At 43.6% G+C, this 22704-nt stretch overlaps 1 protein-coding gene across 7 annotated transcripts in view; it reads right to left on the bottom strand.

The window, feature by feature from the left end:
* Nucleotides 1–22704, bottom strand: part of SMC1A (structural maintenance of chromosomes 1A) — a 48474-nt gene that overhangs the window by 20168 nt on the left and 5602 nt on the right. For 6 of the 7 annotated variants that reach the window (XR_014141320.1, XR_014141319.1, XM_031024418.2 and 3 more), the window contains exons 3-19: nucleotides 22510–22622; nucleotides 21342–21545; nucleotides 21010–21248; nucleotides 20083–20341; nucleotides 19861–20001; nucleotides 18984–19066; nucleotides 18654–18861; nucleotides 17489–17674; nucleotides 17218–17397; nucleotides 16967–17113; nucleotides 16732–16869; nucleotides 15777–15893; nucleotides 15565–15671; nucleotides 12242–12383; nucleotides 10050–10195; nucleotides 9806–9959; nucleotides 8629–8739 (exon numbers count right to left, since the gene is read on the bottom strand). Coding sequence is in view for 5 of the 7 variants with exons in the window: in XM_031024418.2 (XP_030880278.1) it covers nucleotides 8629–8739; nucleotides 9806–9959; nucleotides 10050–10195; nucleotides 12242–12383; nucleotides 15565–15671; nucleotides 15777–15893; nucleotides 16732–16869; nucleotides 16967–17113; nucleotides 17218–17397; nucleotides 17489–17674; nucleotides 18654–18861; nucleotides 18984–19066; nucleotides 19861–20001; nucleotides 20083–20341; nucleotides 21010–21248; nucleotides 21342–21545; nucleotides 22510–22622 (2675 nt within the window). In the remaining 2 variants the exon portion in view is untranslated. The remainder of the gene's footprint in view (nucleotides 1–8628; nucleotides 8740–9805; nucleotides 9960–10049; nucleotides 10196–12241; nucleotides 12384–15564; nucleotides 15672–15776; nucleotides 15894–16731; nucleotides 16870–16966; nucleotides 17114–17217; nucleotides 17398–17488; nucleotides 17675–18653; nucleotides 18862–18983; nucleotides 19067–19860; nucleotides 20002–20082; nucleotides 20342–21009; nucleotides 21249–21341; nucleotides 21546–22509; nucleotides 22623–22704) is intronic. The other variant, XM_081808838.1, reaches the window with a different exon arrangement.

Below are 22704 nucleotides of genomic sequence, written 5' to 3'. Positions count from 1 at the left end.
CTGGGTGGCTCGGTCGTTAAGCGTCTGCCTTCAGCTCAGGTCATGATCCCAGGGTCCTGGGATCAAGCCCCACATCGGGTTCCCTGCTCCACGGGAAGCCTGCTTCTCCCTCTCCCGCTCCCCCTGCTTGTGTTCCCTCTCTCACTGCGTCTCTCTGTGTCAAACAAATAAAATCTTAAAACAAAACAAAAAAGTAATCAATTTTAATAAATTTCAAAAGCCAAAAAAAAGGGCAATTCAGTATGGCAATAATAGCAACTGTGTGTGTGTGTGCGCGCTGGGGGGAAGAGGCAAGGCTGGAGACGTGCAGAAGCCCAATGATAAAGGGCCTTTTAAGTCTTATAAGACGTTTGGACTTTATCCCAAGGGAGGTGAGGTACCACCGAATGACTTCAAGCACAGGAAGGACATGAATACACACAAATGTATACATAAATGTATATATATTTTAGAAAAGCCCTTCTACAAATCTCTATATACTGTTATGAAGCGGTCTCTTGGATAGGTTTTAAGTGAAATATGCAAGGTACACAATAGAATGCCAATTTTTTATCTAAGAGAAGGAATATGAGTATATTTACATACAAATATATTCGTATTTTTAACATACAACCAAAAAAGAATAATCCAAAAACTAATTAAAATGATTACACACAGAGGAACGGAGGCGAAGGGGACAAGAAAGAAAGTGAAACTTCTCTTCATGTACCCTGTAGTATACTTTTGGTTTTAGAACCATATGAAGATTTTACAGAATTACCAAAAAAAATTAAATCAAAATGTGAAAACCACAGGGCCAAAAAACTGTTGGGAACAAGATAGTCACAAGATACCAAAGAATCCCCCTAAAGATTACTTACTACTTACAAAGGTAAGAAATCTGGCAATTGATACCTTAACAGAGGATCAAACTTAACATCATGAATCCTCACATCCTCACATTACATTCCTGGCATGATGCAATATAGAGTACACAGCATCTCCAGTGAAATGTTCTGGCCAAAAAATTACTTAACCCAAATCCATCAAGCCTCCAGACTAGATCAAACTTCCAATTTATAGGAAACACAAGGGTAGGTGGAACAAATTAAGCAATAATGATAGGAAACAAACATATCCATTCAAGACAACACATAGACTCTTCAAAAGATCAGTGTCATGAAAAAAGGTGAGGGGACTGCTCCACATTAAAAGAAACCAAAAAGATAGAACACCCAAAAGCAATACATAAACCTTGATTGGATCACAGTTTAAAACAAACAATTATAAAAAACACTTTTGGAACAACTAAGGAAATGTGAATATGGGAGATATTAGATATGAAATTATTATTAATTTTCTTAGGTGTAATATGGAATTGCAGTTATGGAACAGAATCCCTTGTTCTTAGCATGCTGAAGTATTTAGAATTGAAGTCTGTAACTTCCTTCAAATGGTTCAGCAAAAACAAAAAATGTGTAGTGTGGAGGGAGGGAATCGAGAGAGGGAGAGAGAGAAAAAAACTGGAAAAATAATCATTGCAGAAAAATATTCTACAGTGAAAGGTATATGGTGTTCACTGTACTGTACTTCCAATTTTTCTGTAGGTTTGAAAATGTTCAAAATAAAGTTGGAAAAAATAAATCTTTAAAATGCAAAAATGAGCAACCCCCTTAAAATGGAAAACTAAATAAAGAAACATGACAATATATTAAGCTGGTTAAACATTTAGAGAATTTTTTTTTTAAAGATTTTATTTATTTATTTGACAGAGAGAGACACAGCGAGAGAGGGAACACAAGCAGAGGGAGTGGGAGAGGGAGAAGCAAGCGTCTCGCTGAGCAGGGAGCCCAATGTGGGGCTCAATCCCAGGACCCTGGGATCATGACCTGAGCCGAAGGCAGACGCTTAACGACTGAGCCACCCAGGTGCCCAACATTCAGAGAATTCTTTCAAATTACTTTAAAATATAGGAACATGGCCGTACATGCCCAATAAGCTATTAGCTTAACGGCAAAAAGGACCTCAAGGAAATCTTCAATAATCAAGTTGTTACTAATAATACCTCATTGTGATTTTCAAACTATTATATACAGAATAGGATAACGTAAATATGTTATTATGTTAGTGTTGCTAGGAACCAAGATTTTCAGCAAGAATAATGGGGGAGACTCAAACATAAAATCAATGACGTTAAACTGGGAAAATTACAATTTCAACTGAACTATCAATATGAACTCACGATACATTTTTCCTTCAAAATAAAAAATGCATCTTGTAGCCCAGTATACTGAAATATTCTAGAAGCACTGAGCAACCCAGCAGTCACGAGCACTCCAGTGTTCAGATGGTAGTTGTTAAACAGCATTTCCCACTACAAGAAGTCAGTGCTCCTCAGGGAGAAATGGCTAATGCCAGATTTGGGGAAATGTAAAGGATGAGACTGGACATACCAAGCAGGGAAGACATAAAAGACTGTAGAGTTGTATCAAAATGATTCAGAAGCCAACCTGAATGGGTTCCCACTGGCCAAAGATGCAACAGCTTGATCAACAAGAATAACCACCGCAACAGAGTGCAACATATCTCATGTGTTTAAATCCGTAAGTTCAAAATGATACGAAAACAACTCAGTGAACAAATCTTGAGAATGTCAGAAAACTGGCTCATTATTTTATAAACTAGTAAAAAAAAGAATCAAGTGCATATATATCCACCTTTCCTACATAAACTGCACCTCAGGGTAACCAAATGACTGATAAGAGGAAATCTCTCTTTACAGTATTCCAGTTAATAAAGAAATGATAGGGTAAGAAGATCACCATTTTGCAACCACAGACAAATTAATCAATCTAGGCAATAACCACCACAGCTGCAAATCACACAAAAAGAACCACAACCAGACACTACCAACCTCCTGATAGACGTTAACAATGTCACTTATGAAGTATTCTTGACCAAAACAAACCCCCAAACTTCAATCTAATCAAACCTCTAGATCTGAGCTGTCCAATACAGTAGCCATAAGCCCACATGTGACTACTGATTTTAATGACTGTTGACTCATTTAAAAACTGATACTCAACTTAGTTACTAGAAAACTTTTAAGTGTATCTGGAACAAAAATGGGTATGTGGTTCTTTTTTTCTATTGTAAAGTTTAAGATAGCTAAATACAGATCAAATATATCTGAGGAAAATATAGCATCCAAATTGAGATGTGCCAGAAGCATAAACAGATACTGCATTTTCAAGACTTAGTACAAAGAGACGGTCAAATATCCCATCAATAATTTTTATGTGTTTACACACTGAAATAATTTTTGGATATACTGGGTTAAGCAAAAATACAGCATCAAAATTAATTTTACTTTTTAAAATATGACATGTAGGTCATATTATATCTCTATTTAACAGCACTGATCTAACTATCCACTTATAGGAACTACAAGGGACACCAGAACTATTTTTGTGCTTTGTTCTGGGGGAACATCAAGACAAATCATAGGATACAGGGGCTCCTGGGTGGCTCAGTTGGTTGAGCATCTGACTCTTGGTTTCAGCTCAGGTCACAGTCTCAGGGTCATGGGGTCGAGCCCCACATCAGGTTCTGCACTCAGCACCGAGTCTGCCTGTCCCTTTCCCTCCCCATCTGTCCCTCCCCCTGCTCAAGAGCATGCACACTCTCTCTTAAATATATAATCTTTAAAAAAAATCATAGGATACAATCAACAAAGTACAGAATGTAGAAAATCCTTCAGGAGAAATGAGCCAATTTCTTCAAAAACAAAAAATTCTGCAAAGAAAAATAAAAACTGAGGGAGGGGCATCTTATATAGTAGTCCCGCTTATCCACGGGGGTACATTCTAAGACCCCCAGTGGATGTCTAAAACCATAGACAGTGCCAAACCCTACATACTGTGTTTTTTCCTATACATACATATCTACAATAAAGCTTAATTTACAAAGTAGTTACCGTAAAAGATTAACAGCAATAATACGATAGAACAATTATAACAATATATTGTATTACAAGTTACATGAATGGCCTCGCTCTCAAACTATCTTATTGTATTGTACCCATCCTTCTTCTTGGGATGATGTGAGGTAATAAAAAATGCCTACATAGGGGCTCCTGGGTGGCTCAGTTGTTAAGCGTCTGCCTTCGGCTCAGGTCATGATCCCAGGGTCCTGGGATCGAGTCCCGCATCGGGCTCCCTGCTCCGCGGAGAGCCTGCTTCTCGCTCTCCCACTCCCCCTGCTTGTGCTCCCTCTCTAGCTGCGTCTCTCTCTGTCAAATAAATACATAAAATCTTAAAAAAAAAAAAAAAAAAAGCCTCCACGATGAGATGAAGTAAGGTGAATGACACAGGCACTGTGACACAGCACCAGGTAGGCTACTACTGACCTTCTGAAGATAGGTCCGAAGGAGGACCATCTGCTTCCAGACTGTGGTTGACCATGGGTAACTGAAACCATGGAAAGCGAAGGCAGAGACAAGGGGGGACTACCATAGATTAAATGAGACTTAAGAGTCATATCAACCAACCACCTCACACCAGTCAGAATGGCTAAAATTAGCAAGTCAGGAAACGACAGATGTTGGCGAGGATGTGGAGAAAGGGGAACCCTCCTACACTGTGGGAATGCAAGTTGGTGCAGCCACTCTGGAAAACAGTATGGAGGTACCTCAAAAAGTTGAAAATAGAGCTACCCTACGACCCAGCAATTGCACTACTCAGTATTTACCCTGAAGATACAAATGCAATGATCCAAAGGGGCACCTGCACCCCAATGTTTATAGCAGCAATGTCCACAATAGCTGGAAAAACTATGGAAAGAGCCCAGACATCCATCAACAGATGAATGGATAAAGAAGAGGTGGTGTGTGTGTACACTGTGTGTGTGCGCATGACAATCAGGGAAATGTGAATACTGATTATAATACTAAGGAATTATTTTATAATATATAGCTTCAAAATTAAGAAATTATTGGGTTTTTGGTATGATAACGATTCTAGATATTTTTAAGAATTATCTCTTTTAGAGATACATTCTGAAATATTTACAAATAAAATGGCATGATGTCCAGAATTTGCAGCTGACCCTTGAACAAGGGGGTTGGGGCATCAGCCCCCCACACAGCCAAAAATCCACTTATATATTAACTTGTGACTCCCCTAAAACTTAATTACTAATAGCCTACTGTTGACTGGAAGCATTACCAGTAACATAAACAGTGATTAACACATATTGTAAAGTAAGCTAGAGAAAAGAAAATGTTAAGAAAATCCATTTACAAGTACTGTACTATATTTACTGAAGGAAATCTATGTATAAGTGGACCCGCACAGTTCAAACCCATGTTGTTCAAGGGTTGACTGTATTTTGAAATAACCCAGGGGTGGGGAGAGAGGAGGAAGTGGATGGAGTGCACATAAAACAAGTTTGGCCACGAGTTGCTAACTGCTGAAATTGGTGATGGCTACACAAGATAGCACTGTGCTATTTTACTTTTGCCATGTGAAATTTTCAATAAAAATCTAAAAATAAGAACAACAAAAATCAACTTGAAGTGGCTCCTACTGGACAAGGATGGGACAATATGAGCATCAAGAAGAAAAATGACTCCAACAGAGTCATCAAAATACATTTAAACAGTTAAATTTACAAAAAATACAAATTAAAAACCTTTAAAGGTTACAAGGGCAACCGCCCCATTCCGAAAGCCGGTAAATAAAGAAAAGAATGAAGCATTTATCCTACCTTTTCTGTACTGGCTGTATTTCAAAGGAACCAAATAGTTGATATGGGAAAATTCTTTTTAGAATTCCAATACATAAATGGAGGAGGAAAGGAAGAATTAGGAAATTACCATTTTGCAACCCTTGATAAAGCTAGGCAATGATCATTAAGAGCTGCTAAAACCGGGGCGCCTGGGTGGCTCAGTCAGTTAAGCGTCCGACTCTTGATTTCAGTTCAGGTCATGATCTCAGGGTCCTGAGACAGAGCCTGACATTGGGCTCTGTGCTCAGTGGAGAGTCTGCTTGGGATTCTATCTCTCCCTGTTCTGCTGACCCCTGCCCCCAGCTCACGCATGCATGCTCTCAAATAAATAAAAATAAAATCTTTAAAAAAAAAAAAAAGAGCTGTTAAAACCAACTTGTGAAGGCTGACAGGGAACTTTATAAAAATTGACGGGCTAACAATACCTGAACCTGGTGATCAGGATTATTTTTCTCTTAACTTTATATTATGTAAATTTTCAACAGACACAAAAATGCAGAGAATAATATAATGCACCCCCATATATTTATTACCCAGCTTCAAAAATTATCAACTCATGGCCAATACTCTGCCATCTATACTCAATTCCTTTTTATCTTCAATTATTCTAAAGCAATCTCAGTCTATACTCAATTCCTTTCTATCTTCAATTATTCTAAAGCAAATCTCAGACATACCACTTCATCCACAAATACTTCAGTATATCTCTAAAATGGTTTCTGAATCTCAGCACTATTGACATTTTGCACCAGATGACTCATTGTTGTGAGGGCTGTCCTTTGTGCACTGTTAAGATGTTTAGCAGCATCCCTTGTATCTACCTACAAGACACCGTCAGTAACCAATTATGACAAGTGGATGTTGCAAGTGTCTCCGGACATTACCAAAAGTCCCCTGGGGAGGAAAAACCCATGCACCATTGAGAACCACTGCTATAAAAGATAAGGATACTTAAAAAATAAAGCCACAATATCATCATCTCGCCTAAAAACATAGGCATTTCTGAACATCATAAATTCTTTGGTCAGTGTTCAAATTATCCTGATTGTTTTGTAAAAAAAAAAAAAAAATTCTTCACAGGTTTTTCAAAGCAGGTTTCAAATAAGGTACACACATCGCAATTAGCTGATCTGTCTCTTAAGTCTCATTTAATGGCTAAATTCCCCTTCCTCTCTTTGCAATGGATTCACAGAAATGCCACATATTCCCGTTGGTTGATTTGTCTCTTATAGCCAATAAAAATTTTCCCCCTCTGTTTGGTTTCTTTCATTTATCAGTGGAAGAGACCAGGCCCATAGTTTCCCACAGTCTGGATTTAGCTAACTGCATCCCTGTGTTTTTATTTAACACGTTCTCTGGCACTGGTGTTTCATATAATTGGTGGCCATAAAAGCTTGATCAGATCCTTGAGTTTTTGACAAGAATATTTCACAGGTAATGTTGAACACTGACCAAATTTAGTACAAAGATCGAAATGACATTCAATGTCAACTTATGCGACGCAAAAGAAAGTTCACAAGTAGACAGCACCACCTATGATATATTCCTGCCAAAAATAAACAGAAAATGAACTAAATCCAATCAAACCCTAGATTTAAGTACCAGTTTACAGGAAATACAGGGAATGGAAGAACACGTTAAATAACATCATAAGACATAATCAAGCCAAATTCAGAATGTAGAAAATTGTACACGACCAATGACCCAGTTTCTTCCATAAATAGGTATAAAAAAATAAAAAGGGATAAGAAAATGGTACAGACTAGGAGAGACCACTTTTAACATATGAACCTCCTTTGAATCCTGATTTAAATACACAGACTATGTTTTTTTAAAAAAGAATGGTATTTATGGGATATTCGTGCAAATCCAAACATTTACTGAATATTAGGTGATATTGCAGTTAGTCTTCAATTTTTTTTGGTATGATACTATTATGTTTTTTAAAATGTCCTTCTTTCTAGAGATTAATTATGAATGAAATGTTACCTGGAATTTGACTTAAAATATGCCAATTGGAAAGGGAGGGGTACAGAAAACAAGATACCATATGTTGCTAACTGTTGAAGCTGGGTGATGGGTACTGGGGTTCATTATATTATTCTCTTTCTGTGTATGTTTGAAATTTTCCACAATAACGATTTCTTTAAAAAATCATGTCCCCCTGGCCATAAGGATGGATGGGAAAGCATCAGGAAGTGTTTAGGAGGTTCCTGCAGTAGGCCATGTGAGAGGTGAAATGGCTTGTACTAGAGAGACAGTGGAAACAGAAAAAAAGTAGAATTCAATAGATATTTAGGAGGTAAAATGGATAGGGCTTGGTAATTCAATGAATATGCAAAGTGAAAGGGGGAGTCGAGGATGAGGCACAGATTTCTGGTTTGAACCTGTGGCTGGCACCGAGGAGAAAGGGCAGATTTGGGGAAGGCTGGGGGTTGAGGTACCTGTGGAGCATAGCACACATGGCAGCTGGGGCCAAGGGGGTAAAACAGATACCCAGGATGCGAGAATGCCAAAAGTGAGAAGGGAAGGGCGCCGGGGACAGAGCACCGAGGACACCCAAGGCCCATCTGCTCGCTGTAAAGGAGCATGTCCTTTGTGTGTGCACCTGGGCCGAGAAGTGTACATGCGTGGAAGGGGAAGACTGGCAGCAGGCAGGGACGGGGGCACCTGAGGGTGGTGGTGGAAGATGCGCCTGTGTCTGTGTGTGCATAGCTAGGGGAGACACTAAATCACAGCTCCCTCCCTTCCTCGCCAGCCTGCCCCTCTTTGTAGCTGTGGTCTCCATGGGGCCCCCCGGGTGGGCTGACTCTCCCTTTGAACAGCTGGGAGGATGTCGCCGCCCCTGTGGCTGATCCTCACCTTCAGGTCTTCACACAGGTCACCGTAGTCAATCTCGATCAGGGCCTCTCGTGCATAGATGCTGGAAGTTCGCTGGGAACCACTCACTGAATCCTCCCCCTGGGAGCTACCCTGCAATGGTGAGAGGGAGAGTCCAATGGAGCACACTGGCCATAGAATGCCCCTCTAACGGGGGCCGGGGCGGGGGTGCACTCCTTTGTAGCCTTCAAAGTCTTTTCGAAGCACCTTGCTGGAGCACCTATGGCAGGACAGCAGCTCTGAAGGCACAAAGACCTCAGTTCAAAGTTGGGCTCTACCACTGACTAACACTGTCATCCTGGGCAAGTCATGGCTCAGATCCTGACACCAGAAACCTGATTTAAACAAACCCTCAACTGTAACATGGGATACTGCCTGCCTGGCAGGGTTGTGTTTAGGATTAGGAGTAATTACGTCACATGTTACCAAGGCGCCTGGCACATTTCTGGTGTTCAAAATATTTTGCTGAATTAAACTGAAATGCTATTTGGGAAGAGGGAGGGAGAGAGACATGTGGGGCTGAGATACATGCCCAGGTCTAAAACAAATATATGCAAACCTCCTCTCAGTTAATGTTCCCACCCCTTGCTACCAATCTTCACCTTCAGTGCATAAAATGCCTTGGCTCCTCTACTGGCTAGTGTCCCTCCCTTTTCCTATGACTAAGCCTTGTCACCTCTGCATTGCTGATGTCCCTTACCCAACCGTCTCCTGGCCAACCTCCCTCACTGCAGCTCGGCCATCATCTCTCAGGTCCCCCATCGTCCATCTTCCTTTGCTCTTGGCTAATGTCCCTCAATTGCCACTCTTAGCAATATCCAACACCTGCTAGAGCTTTTAGCTCAAGTCCCTAAGGTTACAGAATGATTTCATCTTTTCCTGGCTTCCCTCCCTCACCACCTACTGACATCCAGCACCACCCCCAACTCAACTTCCCTTTCATACCAAGGCTACTACCTTTCCCCTACCTGCCTTCACAGCCTCACCCTGCCTCATCTCCCCTGCATCCCTCCTTCTGTCCCCCACCACCCCCGCCCACCATCCTTTTCCCTTTCCCCCCACTCCCCCCCCCCCGCTGCCCCCGGTCACTTTCATCCCCCATCCCTGGTTAATGCTGTTCATTGCCCACTCCCACCACCAGCCGTGATCTGATACTCACCTCTTCCTGACTAATGTCATCCATGGTGCCCTTAGACAGCGGCAACTTGATATCCTGCATCTTGCAAGCCTGCAGCAGATTGTGGCGGTCACTGCGTTTCTGTTCCAGCTTGGTCTCAATGGCTGTTACCTCCTTCTGTAAATGGGTCATTTCCCTAAAAGGTCCAGGTAGAAAGGTGAGATCCAAATCCAGCAGGCTGCCTGCTCTACCTAGGTCCCCCAACCCCAGGCCTGAACCCACTCACTTGTTGGCGCCCCCCAGTTTCTTACGAATCTCCTCCATCTCATGATTCTTGTCATTCACCTCCGACTTCTTGGCCAGGTGCTGATTCTTCAGGTCTTGTAACTGGGCCATGGTCTCATCTATGATCTTCATGTGTCTTTGCTCCTCCTGGTCCCAGCAGGGGGAACAGGACAAGAAGTGAACGTTTTCCTCATCTCCTCTAAGATCTTCTCCCCTTGCCCCCCACCCTCTCCACCAGGCAGAAGGAGCCTCCAAGGCGTGTCAGAGCCTCTCTTCAGGAAGCTCTGCTTTCACATACCACCATCACCCTTTAGGTGTCTCTTTATCTTTTTTCAAATTTGGTTGCCCTCCCCCACACCCCATTATACAAGTTGCCTGATATAGAAAAGTGCAAAGAATTGAAACAGTATCAAGTAGAAAAAAAATCACTCGTAATCCCACCAGCCAGAGACAACCAATTAACATTTTAGCCTATTTCCTCCTAACACTACTTATAGACAGGCTCTACAGAGTTTAGACTATATTGCAATTAAAACCCTATATTCTGACTTAATGTTATATTTGAGCACCTTTTCCACATTAAAATTACTGTCATGGGCAATATAACATCAATGTTTAAAAAAAAACCCACACAAACAATACTATGTATTTTCTATGAGTACGACATGAATGTACAAGTATTTAAGTAAATGCCTATAAGGTCTGGAAGAATACCCACTACATGGGATTAGCTCCAGGAAGAGGAAAGGGAGTGGCATTGAGAGTGGTCAGTCAAGGGGATTGTAGTCTTACTTAATAGACCTGATTTTTTTAAAAGGAAGAACGTTTGGTTTTCATTTTGATCTTAAAGTCATTTAAAGGGGACATATCTGCCACTTCCTCCCAAATGGCTCATAAAAATAATATGCATACACAGACAATGCAGAAGCAAATATGGCATGTCAGTGATTGGTGAATCTTGGTGGCAGGTAGGTAGGAGTTCTCTGTAGTAGTCTTGCCACTTTCTGCTAAGTTTCAAATGATTTCAAAATAAAAAGTCAAAAAGGCATAGACATAGGATTCTGGATCATCTAGCTGTCCACTTACTCCTGCCCAATCTGCATTTGCATTTAAGATTCCAGTGACAGCAAAGAGGACTACTTTAATTATCAGGGTTTAATGAAAACACACGCACGCATGCGCACACATACATATACACACACCTCCCCAACAACAAACATAGGCAGACATAAAAGTCAAATGATAGGTTTAACCCAAGTGAAGAGGATCAAATCACCTCGGGAGGGGATGCTGTAGGAAGAACAAAGGTTTCACAGGAACTTAAAGAGAAAGAATGTAGGAAAAGTGAGTTGTTGGACGATACCCAGTGACACAGGCAAGCCTGACTCGAACTGAGCCGTGAGCAACACTGGTGCAATGTGAAAAGGGACTAGGTTTCAGCAAAACACCATCATCTGTTGTGCTAAATTAATGTGGTTAATTATAAAAATTAATTTATAAGTCTGTCCAGGCTTTTTGGTGAAGTGCTCTAAGTATGTATGTTTGTATGTATTTAACGTCAAGGATTTTTTTAAAAAGATCTTAGGTCTTTAAATGGGGTCTGTGTACTACTAAAATTTGAAGACCATTAAACTACGCAATTACATGTATGAACGTAGCGTAATTTGCTAAACTCTGAATTCCCAGAGGACACTGGACAGTTTCCAATATGGAACTATAAATGTTTGTAATAAACATCAACCTCCGTGCACGAAGCTGTGCCAGCATTTTGGATTTCCTCAGGTATTACTGACTAAGAGGGGATAAATATATCCTGAAGACTCTTGATGGATGGTGCCATATGGTGTAAGAATGCTGGTCTTGTGCACCGTGGCCAGTATTAATCATCTGGGGTTGTTTTTTTTTTTTTTAAATCTTGGGTAACATGATAGGAAACAAATTACATCTGATTGTTGCTTTAATTTGCATTTCTTTGACTTCTAATAAGGCTAAATTATGTGTATATGTTTACGGGCTATTTGAATCATCTTGAACTGTTTGTGCCTCTTACTCATTTTTTTTTTTCCTATTCAGGTCTTGGTGTTTCCTTATTTCAATGGGGCTTTATAAATTATGGATATTATCCTTCTATCATATCTCTTCCAATTTTTCCTCCCAGTTTTTAGTATGTCTTTTTATGCTCTCCTTCCTTACCTTCTTGAGCTTTTCTATCTCATTTTCATCCTTTTTCACTGTCTGCTCCCACATGTGTACTTTATCCTGGTCCTCTTTCAGTTGGTTCTTTTCAAAATCCAACTGGATGCCCAAGCGAGTCTTCTGATTCTCAAACTCCAAACTGTGGGGAGAAAGGAGAACTAGGTTCAGGATGCAGGGATTCAGTTACTGCTGAATTTCAGTCACCACTCAGCTCATCCCTTCACATCCACATAAAACTGTTCCCTGAAGATGGAGAACTAAGTCCCTCAGCCTAGCCTTGTGGATATGGCACAAGGCAGGGGAGATTGGGCCAAACTCCACTAATCCCCTTTTATACACTGGAAGACTCCAGAGCCCTTCCAAGTTCCTAGGAGGCACAAAAAGGTCCACCTGAACCCACCAGCTATGATAATTCCTATTTATTAAGTTTCTGTGTACTTTACATAATTACCTCTAATCCTCTAATTAATAGTTCCAGAAGTAAGCATTATTATCCTAATTTTACAAATAAGGAAACATGGGCCAAGAGGTAAAAGACCTTGCCCAAGGCCACACAGCTAATAAATGGGCACATGTGAGATTGGAAGCCAGGTCTAATACCAAAATCCAGGCTCCTTCTCCTATGGCACCATCGCAATATAATGTGATGGGAAAAGAGGTCTGGCATCCAAACCCTGCCATTTACTAGTTGTGTAATCTCGGGCAAGTTATACTCTCCATGCCTCTGTCTCCTCACGTGTAAAATGGAAATAACAATAGTACTTACTTCAAGAGTTATTGGGAGATTTTTTAATGAATTAATATGCATCAAGTCCTGAGAAGCATGCTGGACACCCAGTAAGAACTTAATAAATTTTATTGACAAGTATTACTGGCTGCATTCTGCTCACATTTGCTCACGGGCTTTGACTCTTTTCAACTATCACCCCCCAACACACCCATATCCCAGAACCTTCAAGGAGCAGAGCTTGGGTAGTAAAAAAAAGCCATGGAGAAAATACTAGATTCCTGCCATTGCCCTGCTCCCTGTCTCTTCACAAACTCAAAAGAGTATATAACCAGCATCCAGATACTAGCAGGCCAGGCAGGGCTAATTTCCAACTGCCTCCCCACTCCTCCAATATGGTGTGACAGATGCTGCCAGATGTCATGCTAGCAGCTTAAACCTATTAGTCACTATAATCCAAATGGAATATAATTAACCCTATAATTTTAAGCTATGCAATTTTAAGTCCAATCTCCTAAGCATGACTCATAAAGCCCTCTGTGATCTGGCCCCTGCTGACCTGTCCACCACCCCCGCCTTCCTCCTGACCCCATTTGTATGCTCCAGACATTCAAAAACTACTTAGTTTCCAGTACAAGGTACACTCTCTCACACTTCTGAGCATGCTGTTCTCACTACCTGGAACTTCCTTCTGTCTGCTGCCCAGCTGGCTAAGTCCTACTCACTCTACAGGCATCTAGTTCATCACTTCTTGTTCTGTAAAAGCTTTCCCGACAGCTGTGAGCAGGTTCTTCATTTCTATTACACTTTTCTGGGCTTTCTCCCTTTTTGGTGCAGTTAATTCTATCCCACAGTTCCTTACACACAGATGTTCGCTGTCTGTGCAAGACCCTTGTCTCCATTCCTGATTTCCACTCCCATTATTTTCCCTATGGTGAACATGTACTCCAAAGTGACATACGTGTATACATACATACATACGTATATAGCCTTAAGAATGCATATCCTTGTAAAATATGCTTGTTTTTAAATTTTCACAAACGCACAGTGTTATAAATTTACCCATGTTACTGCCTATAAATCCAGTTCCTGCTTTGAATTGCTACACAGTATTGTATAGTCTGTATATTCATCACATTTAACTTATATTTTCCATAAGTGATGGCTGTCCACATTGCCACCAACATCCTACTACCACAAATGATGCCAAGACAGACAAGCCTGAATGTGTCTCTTTGTGACCCAGTGGCAAGACTCTCTCTGAGATATATACCCAGCCAGGAGTGGCTTTGCTAAGTCACAGAGCTTATGTAGACTTATTTTCACCAAATACTGCTAGACTATTTTAATTTGTAGTTCTCTGATTAGGAACAAGACTGAACATCAGTTTGTAGTTATCAGCCATGTGTGCTTCTCTTTCCATGAAATGCTAACTACATCCTCTGTCCATTTCCCTGTTGGGTCTCTTGTTTTTATTTTTCCTCTTGACTTGCAGTTCTTTGAACATTTCCTCTGTATTTTCTATGTACATCAAGTACAGCATCAAATTGTTGACCTACTTGTTTGTCTTCCCAATTATTCCGTTAACTCCCTGAGGACAGGGACAGTCTCCGAGTCCATTCTATATCCCTTGAGACTGGCTTAGGGGTAGGAGGGCAATGAATATTTACTATATGGGCCATGGGCTACATGAACTGCAGACTGAGTCCCAGGGTCCAGGCGGTGACCTCTTTCAGAGACTGTCATGTTTGTCGGTCTCACCCCTGTCTCCCCACCAATACCTAGCACAGGACAACTTGGTACAGCAAAGGTACTCAAGAAAAGTTTGTTAAATGAATGGATAAACTAAAGAGGGGAAGAGAAGAGAAACTGTTGCTTTGTTCTTACTATTCTTCCAACCTAGAACTTCATACCTCCCAGACCCCACCCCATTGCCTATCAGGAAAATGACAATAATAAAAGCTAGCATTTACTACTCTTAGTAGGTGCTAAGTATTATGCTAAATGCTTTAGAAAGACTAGTTCATCTGATCTGCCCAATAATGCCATGAGATAGGCATCAGTATTAACCAACTTGACAGATAAAGAAACTAGGGCTCAGAGACAGAGAGGTCCTGAGTCACTCACTGCCCAAGATAACAAGTTGGGGAGCTGGGATTCTAACCCAGGTAAACCATGCTTAAAGCTGGCACTCTTGGGACGCCTGCGTAGCTCAGTCGGTTAAGCGTCCGCTTTCGGCTCAGGTCATGATCCCGGGGTGCTGGGATCAAGTCCCGTATCGGGCTCCTTGCTCAGCAGGGAGCCTGCTTCTCCCTCTCCCTCTGCCTGCTACTCCCCCTGCTTGTGTGCACGCGCGCGCTCTGACATAATAAACAAATTAAATAAATAGATAGATAGATAAAGCTGGCGCTCTAACCACAAGACTATGCCACACCGCCTCCCTGATGTCCCTGTTCTTTAAAGCTGACCTACAGTAAACACCCATCGTTCTAAGAGCTGCTCCCTGTCTTATGATGCCATGTGACTTCCCAGGATATCAGGCTGGGGGCTCAAGGACACCCCCGAGTCCTCTTGTACCCAAACTTCCACCTACCGCTTCTTGGCAATTTCATTCTGACGCTTCACCTTCTCTTCCTCGAACTCCCGGATGTTGCGCACACCGATCTCCCGACAAAACTCTTCAAACACCTCATCCTCTACCTGAGGGGAGAAGTGAGGGAGGGTAAAGGTCCTTCAGGTCAGAGTGCTGCTGCCAGCCCCGTCCTGCCCCACTGCATATGCTGGCACGGTTCAGCCCCTACCAACCTGGTTCATCTTCTCCTTCAAGTCTTTCATTTCCCTCTCTCGGCTCTGGATGATCCTCTTGATATCATTAATGCGAGGCCCAAAGTTGGCTAGCTCACTCTCCAGTTTGGACTTTTCCTGCAGAGAACAGGGTTGAGGGAAAAAAGAGACCAGGCTCCTTGAAGGAAAGAGCCACTCTGAGCACACTGGCCCCTGGACAGGAAGAGCTAGCGCTCCACATGCTGAGAAAACTCAGCTTAGAACTACCCAGTAAAGGTTCCATTATCTCCCACGTGAAGCATCACACAGCTTCCTCCCCGGCCTCCAGTCGGCCAGCTTCAATTCACAGGGCTGGGCACACAGTAAACATCATCAATTATAGGTCCACACTCCCTTAACTACAACCCTTGGAATTCAGACTTTTTGATTTTAGAAAAAGGTAAAAGGATATTTATACTACATTTTACATAATGCCTCCAGGTTGGTCTCGGGAAGCACCCCATGATCAAACACATTAACACACCTAGAAGAACTCCCACCCACAGAGAATAAAATGCCTGTACTTACTTTCAGTTCACTTTTCGAAACAGCTCAGATTATCTGTTGAATAACTGATGCTAATAATAGCATCTAATATTTACTGAGCACTTACTGGGTTCAAGGAATCAGTCTAAGTACTTTACATGTATGAATTCATTCAATCTTTGTAAGAATGGTATAAAGCAGGTGGTAACTCTAACTCCCATTTTACAAATAGATGAAAACCTGATACTGACACATTAAGTAAGTTGCCTCCCGTCATACAGAGCCGAGATCTGAAACCCTGGCTGGCTGACTGCTATGCTTGGTTCCCTGAAGCAGGATGGGTGGAGGGAGATGGGACAAGTTCCCACCCCCCCCACCCCCAAAGAAACCTCAGCCAGGAATGTAATGTGAGGGCAGCCTTTGGAGGACAGGGATGAAGGCCAGGCCCCACCTGTAGATTCAGGGCTAGATGTCGTGTCTTGGTCTGTTCCAGGTCACTCTGCGAGTACTTGAGCCGCATCTGCAGTCCATGAGCCTGAGACTGCACCTGACGTAGCTCTGCCTCTTTCCGCTTTGCCTTCATCTGCTCCTGAAGTCAACAAGGGAAGGGGTAGGGGGTAAGAAGGGCACTGGCCGAACTGGCCTTAGGAGTCTAACCCCTAGGGACAGTGCTGCCTTTGACTTACTTTCAGCTCCTCTGTCAACCGCTCCTTCTTCTCTTTCAATTTATCTACTGCTTTCTCATCCCAGCGCCGAGCCTTGGCCTTCAAGTCACTGGCCCCACCAGAGATCACCCCTGACTTCTGGAACAGGGTCCCATCCAGTGCCACTGTCTACACACAGTAGGGAGAAGAGGGGGAGAAGATGAATAGGAGAATCTCCAATACTAATGTGGACAAGGACGCTCCACCTCCAACGTGGACACAGGAATCCAAACCTTGTGACGCTGGTGGCCTCCAAAGGCAATGCGGCGAGCATCCTCCACATTGTCACAGACGAGGGCATTGCCACAAGCATACTGCAGGGCCTTTTTGATGTGGGGTGGCTCATAGCGAATCACATCAATCACCAGCTTGGCCCCCTTCAGTTCCCGGAGCTTCTCATCTGTAGGTTTCACCTGTGGAAACAGCTCAGTAAGTGGCAGAACATGGAGGGCTAGGAGGAGGGGCCCTCTCACACTGCCCTGACCCCATCCCCACCAGCCTCACCTCCAGGTAGTCAAGAGGCAAGAAGGTCTCAGGCTCCCCACGCTGTTCCTTGATGTACTGAATACAGTCCCGGCCTGTCTTCTCAGAGTCCACGATAATGGCATCCATGTTCTTGCCCAAAACTTTGGTTACAGCAATCTGATACTTCTTCTGTGTGGGCTGACAGAGGTCAATGAGGCGGCCATACTGAGGAAAGTCAGAAGAGAAAATTGAAGCATGAGGCTTTTGGGAACTGGCTCAAGAACCCCAATTCCCAGCTCAGAAAGGGGCAGACCAAAATCTGTGTGAGGAACACGGCTTCCATGCTATGGAGGAAAACCCTACTCTGGCCCCAAAGCAACAATCACTTCAGTCATGCCTGAACCCCAAAAGCATCTTTCTAAGCCTCACTTTTACCATTTCACAGACCACTGCTGCCCCAGGCACTATGTCAGATACCTTATACCTCAAATTCTCACAAGCACCCAGCAAAATACATCTTTTTCCAGTTCACGTCCCCCATGCCCTCTAAACCAATCGTGGTTCCCTAAGAACTATCAGATAAAGGGTAAGATCTTCAAGGGCAGGGAATGAGCCTAATTCATCCTTATATCCCCAGCAGTGTCTAGAGGAGAGATCATGAAATATTTGTGGAAACAAATTAAGTTGAACCCAGGGACGGAATTACAGCAATAGAGAGATAATATTCAGGGAACCTGGAAACTCAGGATTTGGTTCAAGAGGCCAAGAGCTCTGATAAAGCCTAGGATGTCCCTATAAGCAAATGAATCGGTTGGTACATGCCAAGGGAGATCATATATAGAAGGCTGCAGTTACTTCCTGGGAGACTAATCCCTGTCCTGTGACCCCTCCCTCTTCGAAAGGCCTACCCAGTCTCCCCACCTTCCACAGAGGAGTGGACACAGCAAGACAAAACCTCCAGGAAGATGCAATTGGTGTGATGAAAAGAACATGAGGTCACAAGTCAGAACAATTGGGTTTGAACTGTAGTTCTTCCACTTATAAGCTGTGCTGTTTTGGGCATGTCACTTAACCTCTCTGAGCCTGTTCCCCCAGCTGTAAACAAGGGATAAGCAACCTTGTCCTCACAGGGCTGCTGGGAAAATTATCTGACAGTGAGTGGGAGAGTAAGTGCTCAGGAAATTAGTTCCCTTTCCACTCTTACCACAGAGCCAGGGTATAGGCGCTTGATGCTTTCCATAATCTCTGCCTTTCGCTGTTGGCGGCTGCTCTCCTGTCGGTCGATACGGGCATCCCCCAGCTGTTCCATCACCTGGTTCAGCTCTTTATTGATCTCATCAATACGCCGCTTGGCCATCTCCACCTCCTCTGTCAGCTCCCCCTCCAACTTCTTCTGCTCCTCTAGGGACTGCCTACAAAGTGAGGGAACACAGGGGTTACCCTTCCAAGCTGATCCTGCCCGGGGAGGGGCAGGACCGACAGGGTTCACAAGAACAAGCCTGGAAGTAAGAAGAAAGGCTGCAGAGCCACATACTTGCTAGTGGTGATGTATTCCTCTAGTTTCTCAATCCGTTTCTGATTCTCTTCAATCTCCCGCAGCTTTTGTTTGATCTTGGCCTGGAAGAAAGACAAATACACACCATGACCAGAGGCTGAGCAAGTTAACTCCAAGACCACGGGGCCCTGGCTTATACCCGCTATGTACCCACTCATCCAAGAGCCCAACAGTCCAGGACAATCTGTCACTAATGGGGGAAACCTACTAAAAAGCAGACACACAACAGTGCTCAGTGTGGCTCTGCTAATTGATGGGCCTCCCAGATCCCTGAGACCTTCTCATGGTGTTCTACTTAGCTCAGGCTAGCTTCCTCACCAAACAGGGAGGCTCAAACCAAGGCAAAGTAAAGCTTTCCAGGCCTTTCTGCACCTGTTTTCTCATCTGTAAAATGTAGGCGACCTCCCCTTCATAAAGCACGTATTAAGTGCTTAACACAGTATAGCTATTAATATTAATGCCTACCACCTTCTTTTAGATCTTTAAAGGAAGTGCTTAGCAGAACGCCTGAAACATCGTAGGCTCTTCTTGGAGCACTATAACAACTATTATTGTTATTAGGAAGGCTGTAAGCAAGGTATACTTAATAAGAGTATGGGTTTCAGAGCTAGACTACCCAGGTTCACATCCTGGTTCTGCCACTTCATAGTGATGTGACCTTAGGCAAATTACTTCATGTCTGCACTACTGTTTCCTCATTTGGAAAACGAGGAATTAAATGAGTGGATACAAGTAAAATACAGCGCCTATCACACAGTAAGTGCTCACTAGTTGTTAGCTATTGTCATTACTGTTAAGACTACCATCACTTCTTTTTCTCTGGCCCATTATCCCTCATCTTATAACACATGCCCACCTCTGTCTCTACTTTCTTCCGCTCTTCCAGATCCAGCCGGTCCTGGTCAGCTTTCTGATCTCTATTGAACTTCTCCAGCTCCTGGGCCAAGGTAGCTGCTCTCTTGCTGGCTTCTTCTTTCAACCGGTGGTATTTCTTCACCTGTGTCAGGAACAACCAACCAAATCAGTCTCTGTCAGCAGAGCAATCCCCCATCCCACCCCCAACCCTCCCAGAGCTTACCTGATTCTCCTCCAAGGTCAAGTCTCTGCCCTGACTCTGACTCTCCTCTTCCATCCGTTCCTCAAACTCCTGCCGGGCTTTCTCTACTGACAGCATTTCCTTTTCCAGCTCATCCATGTCACCTTTACGCTTCTTATAATGCTTCTGAGCATTCTGTAGGGACTTCTTGGCTGCTTCCAGCTTCTTGATTTTATGGGAGGTATTCTCCTTGGCTTTTATGTACTGAGGCCGCTTCTGGTTCAACTCTGAGTCCTTCTCCCTTTTGCCAGAAGGGAGAGGAGTATATCAGTTAGCAGTGTGGGAAAAGGGGGGGTTCCCAGGCTTTTTACCCAAAGGGGGGCTTGAGGCCCCCAGCCAGCCTCAGGGAATTGCCTAAAGAACAAGGGCCCTGATGCTGCACAGATCCTCAGAAAAGGGCCAGTCTGACTATTCCCTGGAACTGATGGCTTCAGCCTGACATTCCAGCCACTCCATTAGGTAAAGCTACCACTCCTGCCTCAGCTCTAGCCAGGCCAGGCCCCTCAGGAACAACTCCCAAGAACGCCCTGTACCCATTTAGTTGCCCCCATCTGATCTAACCTTTTCAAATTCCTGTCCTTTAAACTTCTAGCTCCAGTTTTCCTCTTCCAGGAAGGCATTCCCAGCCACTCTAGGAGCTGGGCCTCCCATCACTTCCTCTCACTTGCCAAGGTCACCACCCCTTTCAAGGCCTCTCTTTTATGAGTACCCATCTATCTTCCCAGAGTCTGAATACTTAAATACTCTATTTGTCTAAAATGCGAGTCAAGAAATGTGCTTGGTTCTGGCCAAAGCAAGTCAAGAGGAAGACAAACTAGTGCGAGCACTGGACTCTAGGCTCAGAGGAGCCCTAGGAAACAGCACAGCTCTTGGTTTCCCACAGGTTGCAGGCCCAGGCCTGCCTCTTACTTGATCTCCTTCTCAATCTGCTGCTGCTCCCGCATCATTTTGCCCAGCTCCTTCTTCTTCTCCTTCAGCTCATCCTCTACCTTGTCCATTCGCTTCTTGTCCTTCTCGATCTCCTTGTTCTTAGAGGCCAGTTCCTTATTGAGCTTCTCAATTTCCACTTCGTTGTGATAAAGCTTAAAGAGCTGCAGCTGCACCTGAGCTCGCACCACCTCATCCTTCAGGCGCTGGTAACGGTCAGCCTGTGCAAACGAGGGCATGGAAACAGGGGTGCATCAGTAAGGTACTGGCTCCATCCGGGCCCCTCAGAGCCCACAGGCAGCCCAGCCGCCTACCTCTTCTTTCTCCTGTTTGGCCTCCTTGCGTTCAGCCGCAATGTTTTTTTTGCGATGGTAATTAAACTGTGTGTCCTCTTCAGCCTTCACCATTTCCTTCTTTCGCTTGTCATATTCCTGGGCCAGTTCCCCAGAGCGACTGATCTCTTCAAATAGAGCTGTCCTCTCTTTGGGGTTCTTCATGGCAATAGATTCCACAGCACCCTAGTAAAGGTCAAAACACTCTCCCCGCTTAGAGCCTAGCCGGCCCAGTTCCCTCCACCCGTTTCCACTGGATCATTCAGAAAAAGGTCACTGACCCTGTGCCACATTTCACACTGGGCTTTAAGGACACATTCCCTGCCTCTTGAGGTGCACAGGAAGCAAAAGGGACAAAAGCAAAGACAATGCCATGTGTTACATGCAGTGACAGAAGTAGCACAGAAAAAGGACTAAAAGAAGCTTGTGGGTGGGAGACTGGCAGGGGTGTCTGTCCAGAAAAGCTTCCCAAAGGTGACATCTAAGCTGAGTTTGAAAGATGGGGAAGAACCAAGAAAGTTAAGAGAGAAGGTTATTTCACGTAAAGGACAATTAATATGCAAAGGCCTGCAGGCCAAAGAAAGCAGGTGAATTGTGGGAACTATAATGGTTTAATTGGGCTGGAATGCAGGGTTGGAAGGGAAAAGTACTGGCAGATGAGGGGCTAGTGAGGTGGACAAGAACCAAAGGATGTTTCCTGAATGACAGGAGTTTGGAGTTTATGCTAAAGCAATGGTTCTCCAGCTTCAGCATGCATAATAACTTGGAAAGCTTGGTAAAATACCCAGTGCTGGGCCCACCCCATAGTCTCTATGTCTATAGGTCTAGGATGGAACCAGAGAATGTGCATTTCTAACATGTCCCCAGTTGATGCTGATCCAGAGACTACAATTTGACAACCACCTTATAAGGCAATGAGAAATCACTGAAATGCTTTAAGGAGAAAAAGGAAAGAAACAGATCTGTGCCCTCATAAGATGAACCTAGCCTAAGAGATGAACTAGAAGGGGCCAGACTGGAGTCAGTAAGCCCAGTGAGGAAGCTGCTACATTAGTTCAGGGAAGAGATGAAGCTCAAGATGGAGCAGGCCCACTGAGGATGGGACAAGGGTCAGCAAACAGCAGATAGCCAGTAACTTAAAAATGCTCACCTGGAAGACGAGGAAGTTACGAGCTTTGATGAGAATGCCTAACTTCTCTAATTCCTCACTGTATTCATGTAGCTGGACCACTTTGTTGTTGATCTTGTACTCAGAGGAACCTCCTACAAGACAGTGCATGAGTTGGCTGAAGGTCAGACCTCCCTCCTATCCCAGCCAACTAGCCTAGTCACCTCCCAGGACCCA

The sequence above is a fragment of the Leptonychotes weddellii genome, chromosome X (genome assembly GCF_054177405.1).
Source record: "Leptonychotes weddellii isolate Sample4059 chromosome X, ASM5417740v2, whole genome shotgun sequence".
NCBI classification, from domain to species: Eukaryota; Metazoa; Chordata; class Mammalia; order Carnivora; family Phocidae; genus Leptonychotes; species Leptonychotes weddellii.
This window is presented reverse-complemented; position numbering and strand designations above follow the sequence as displayed.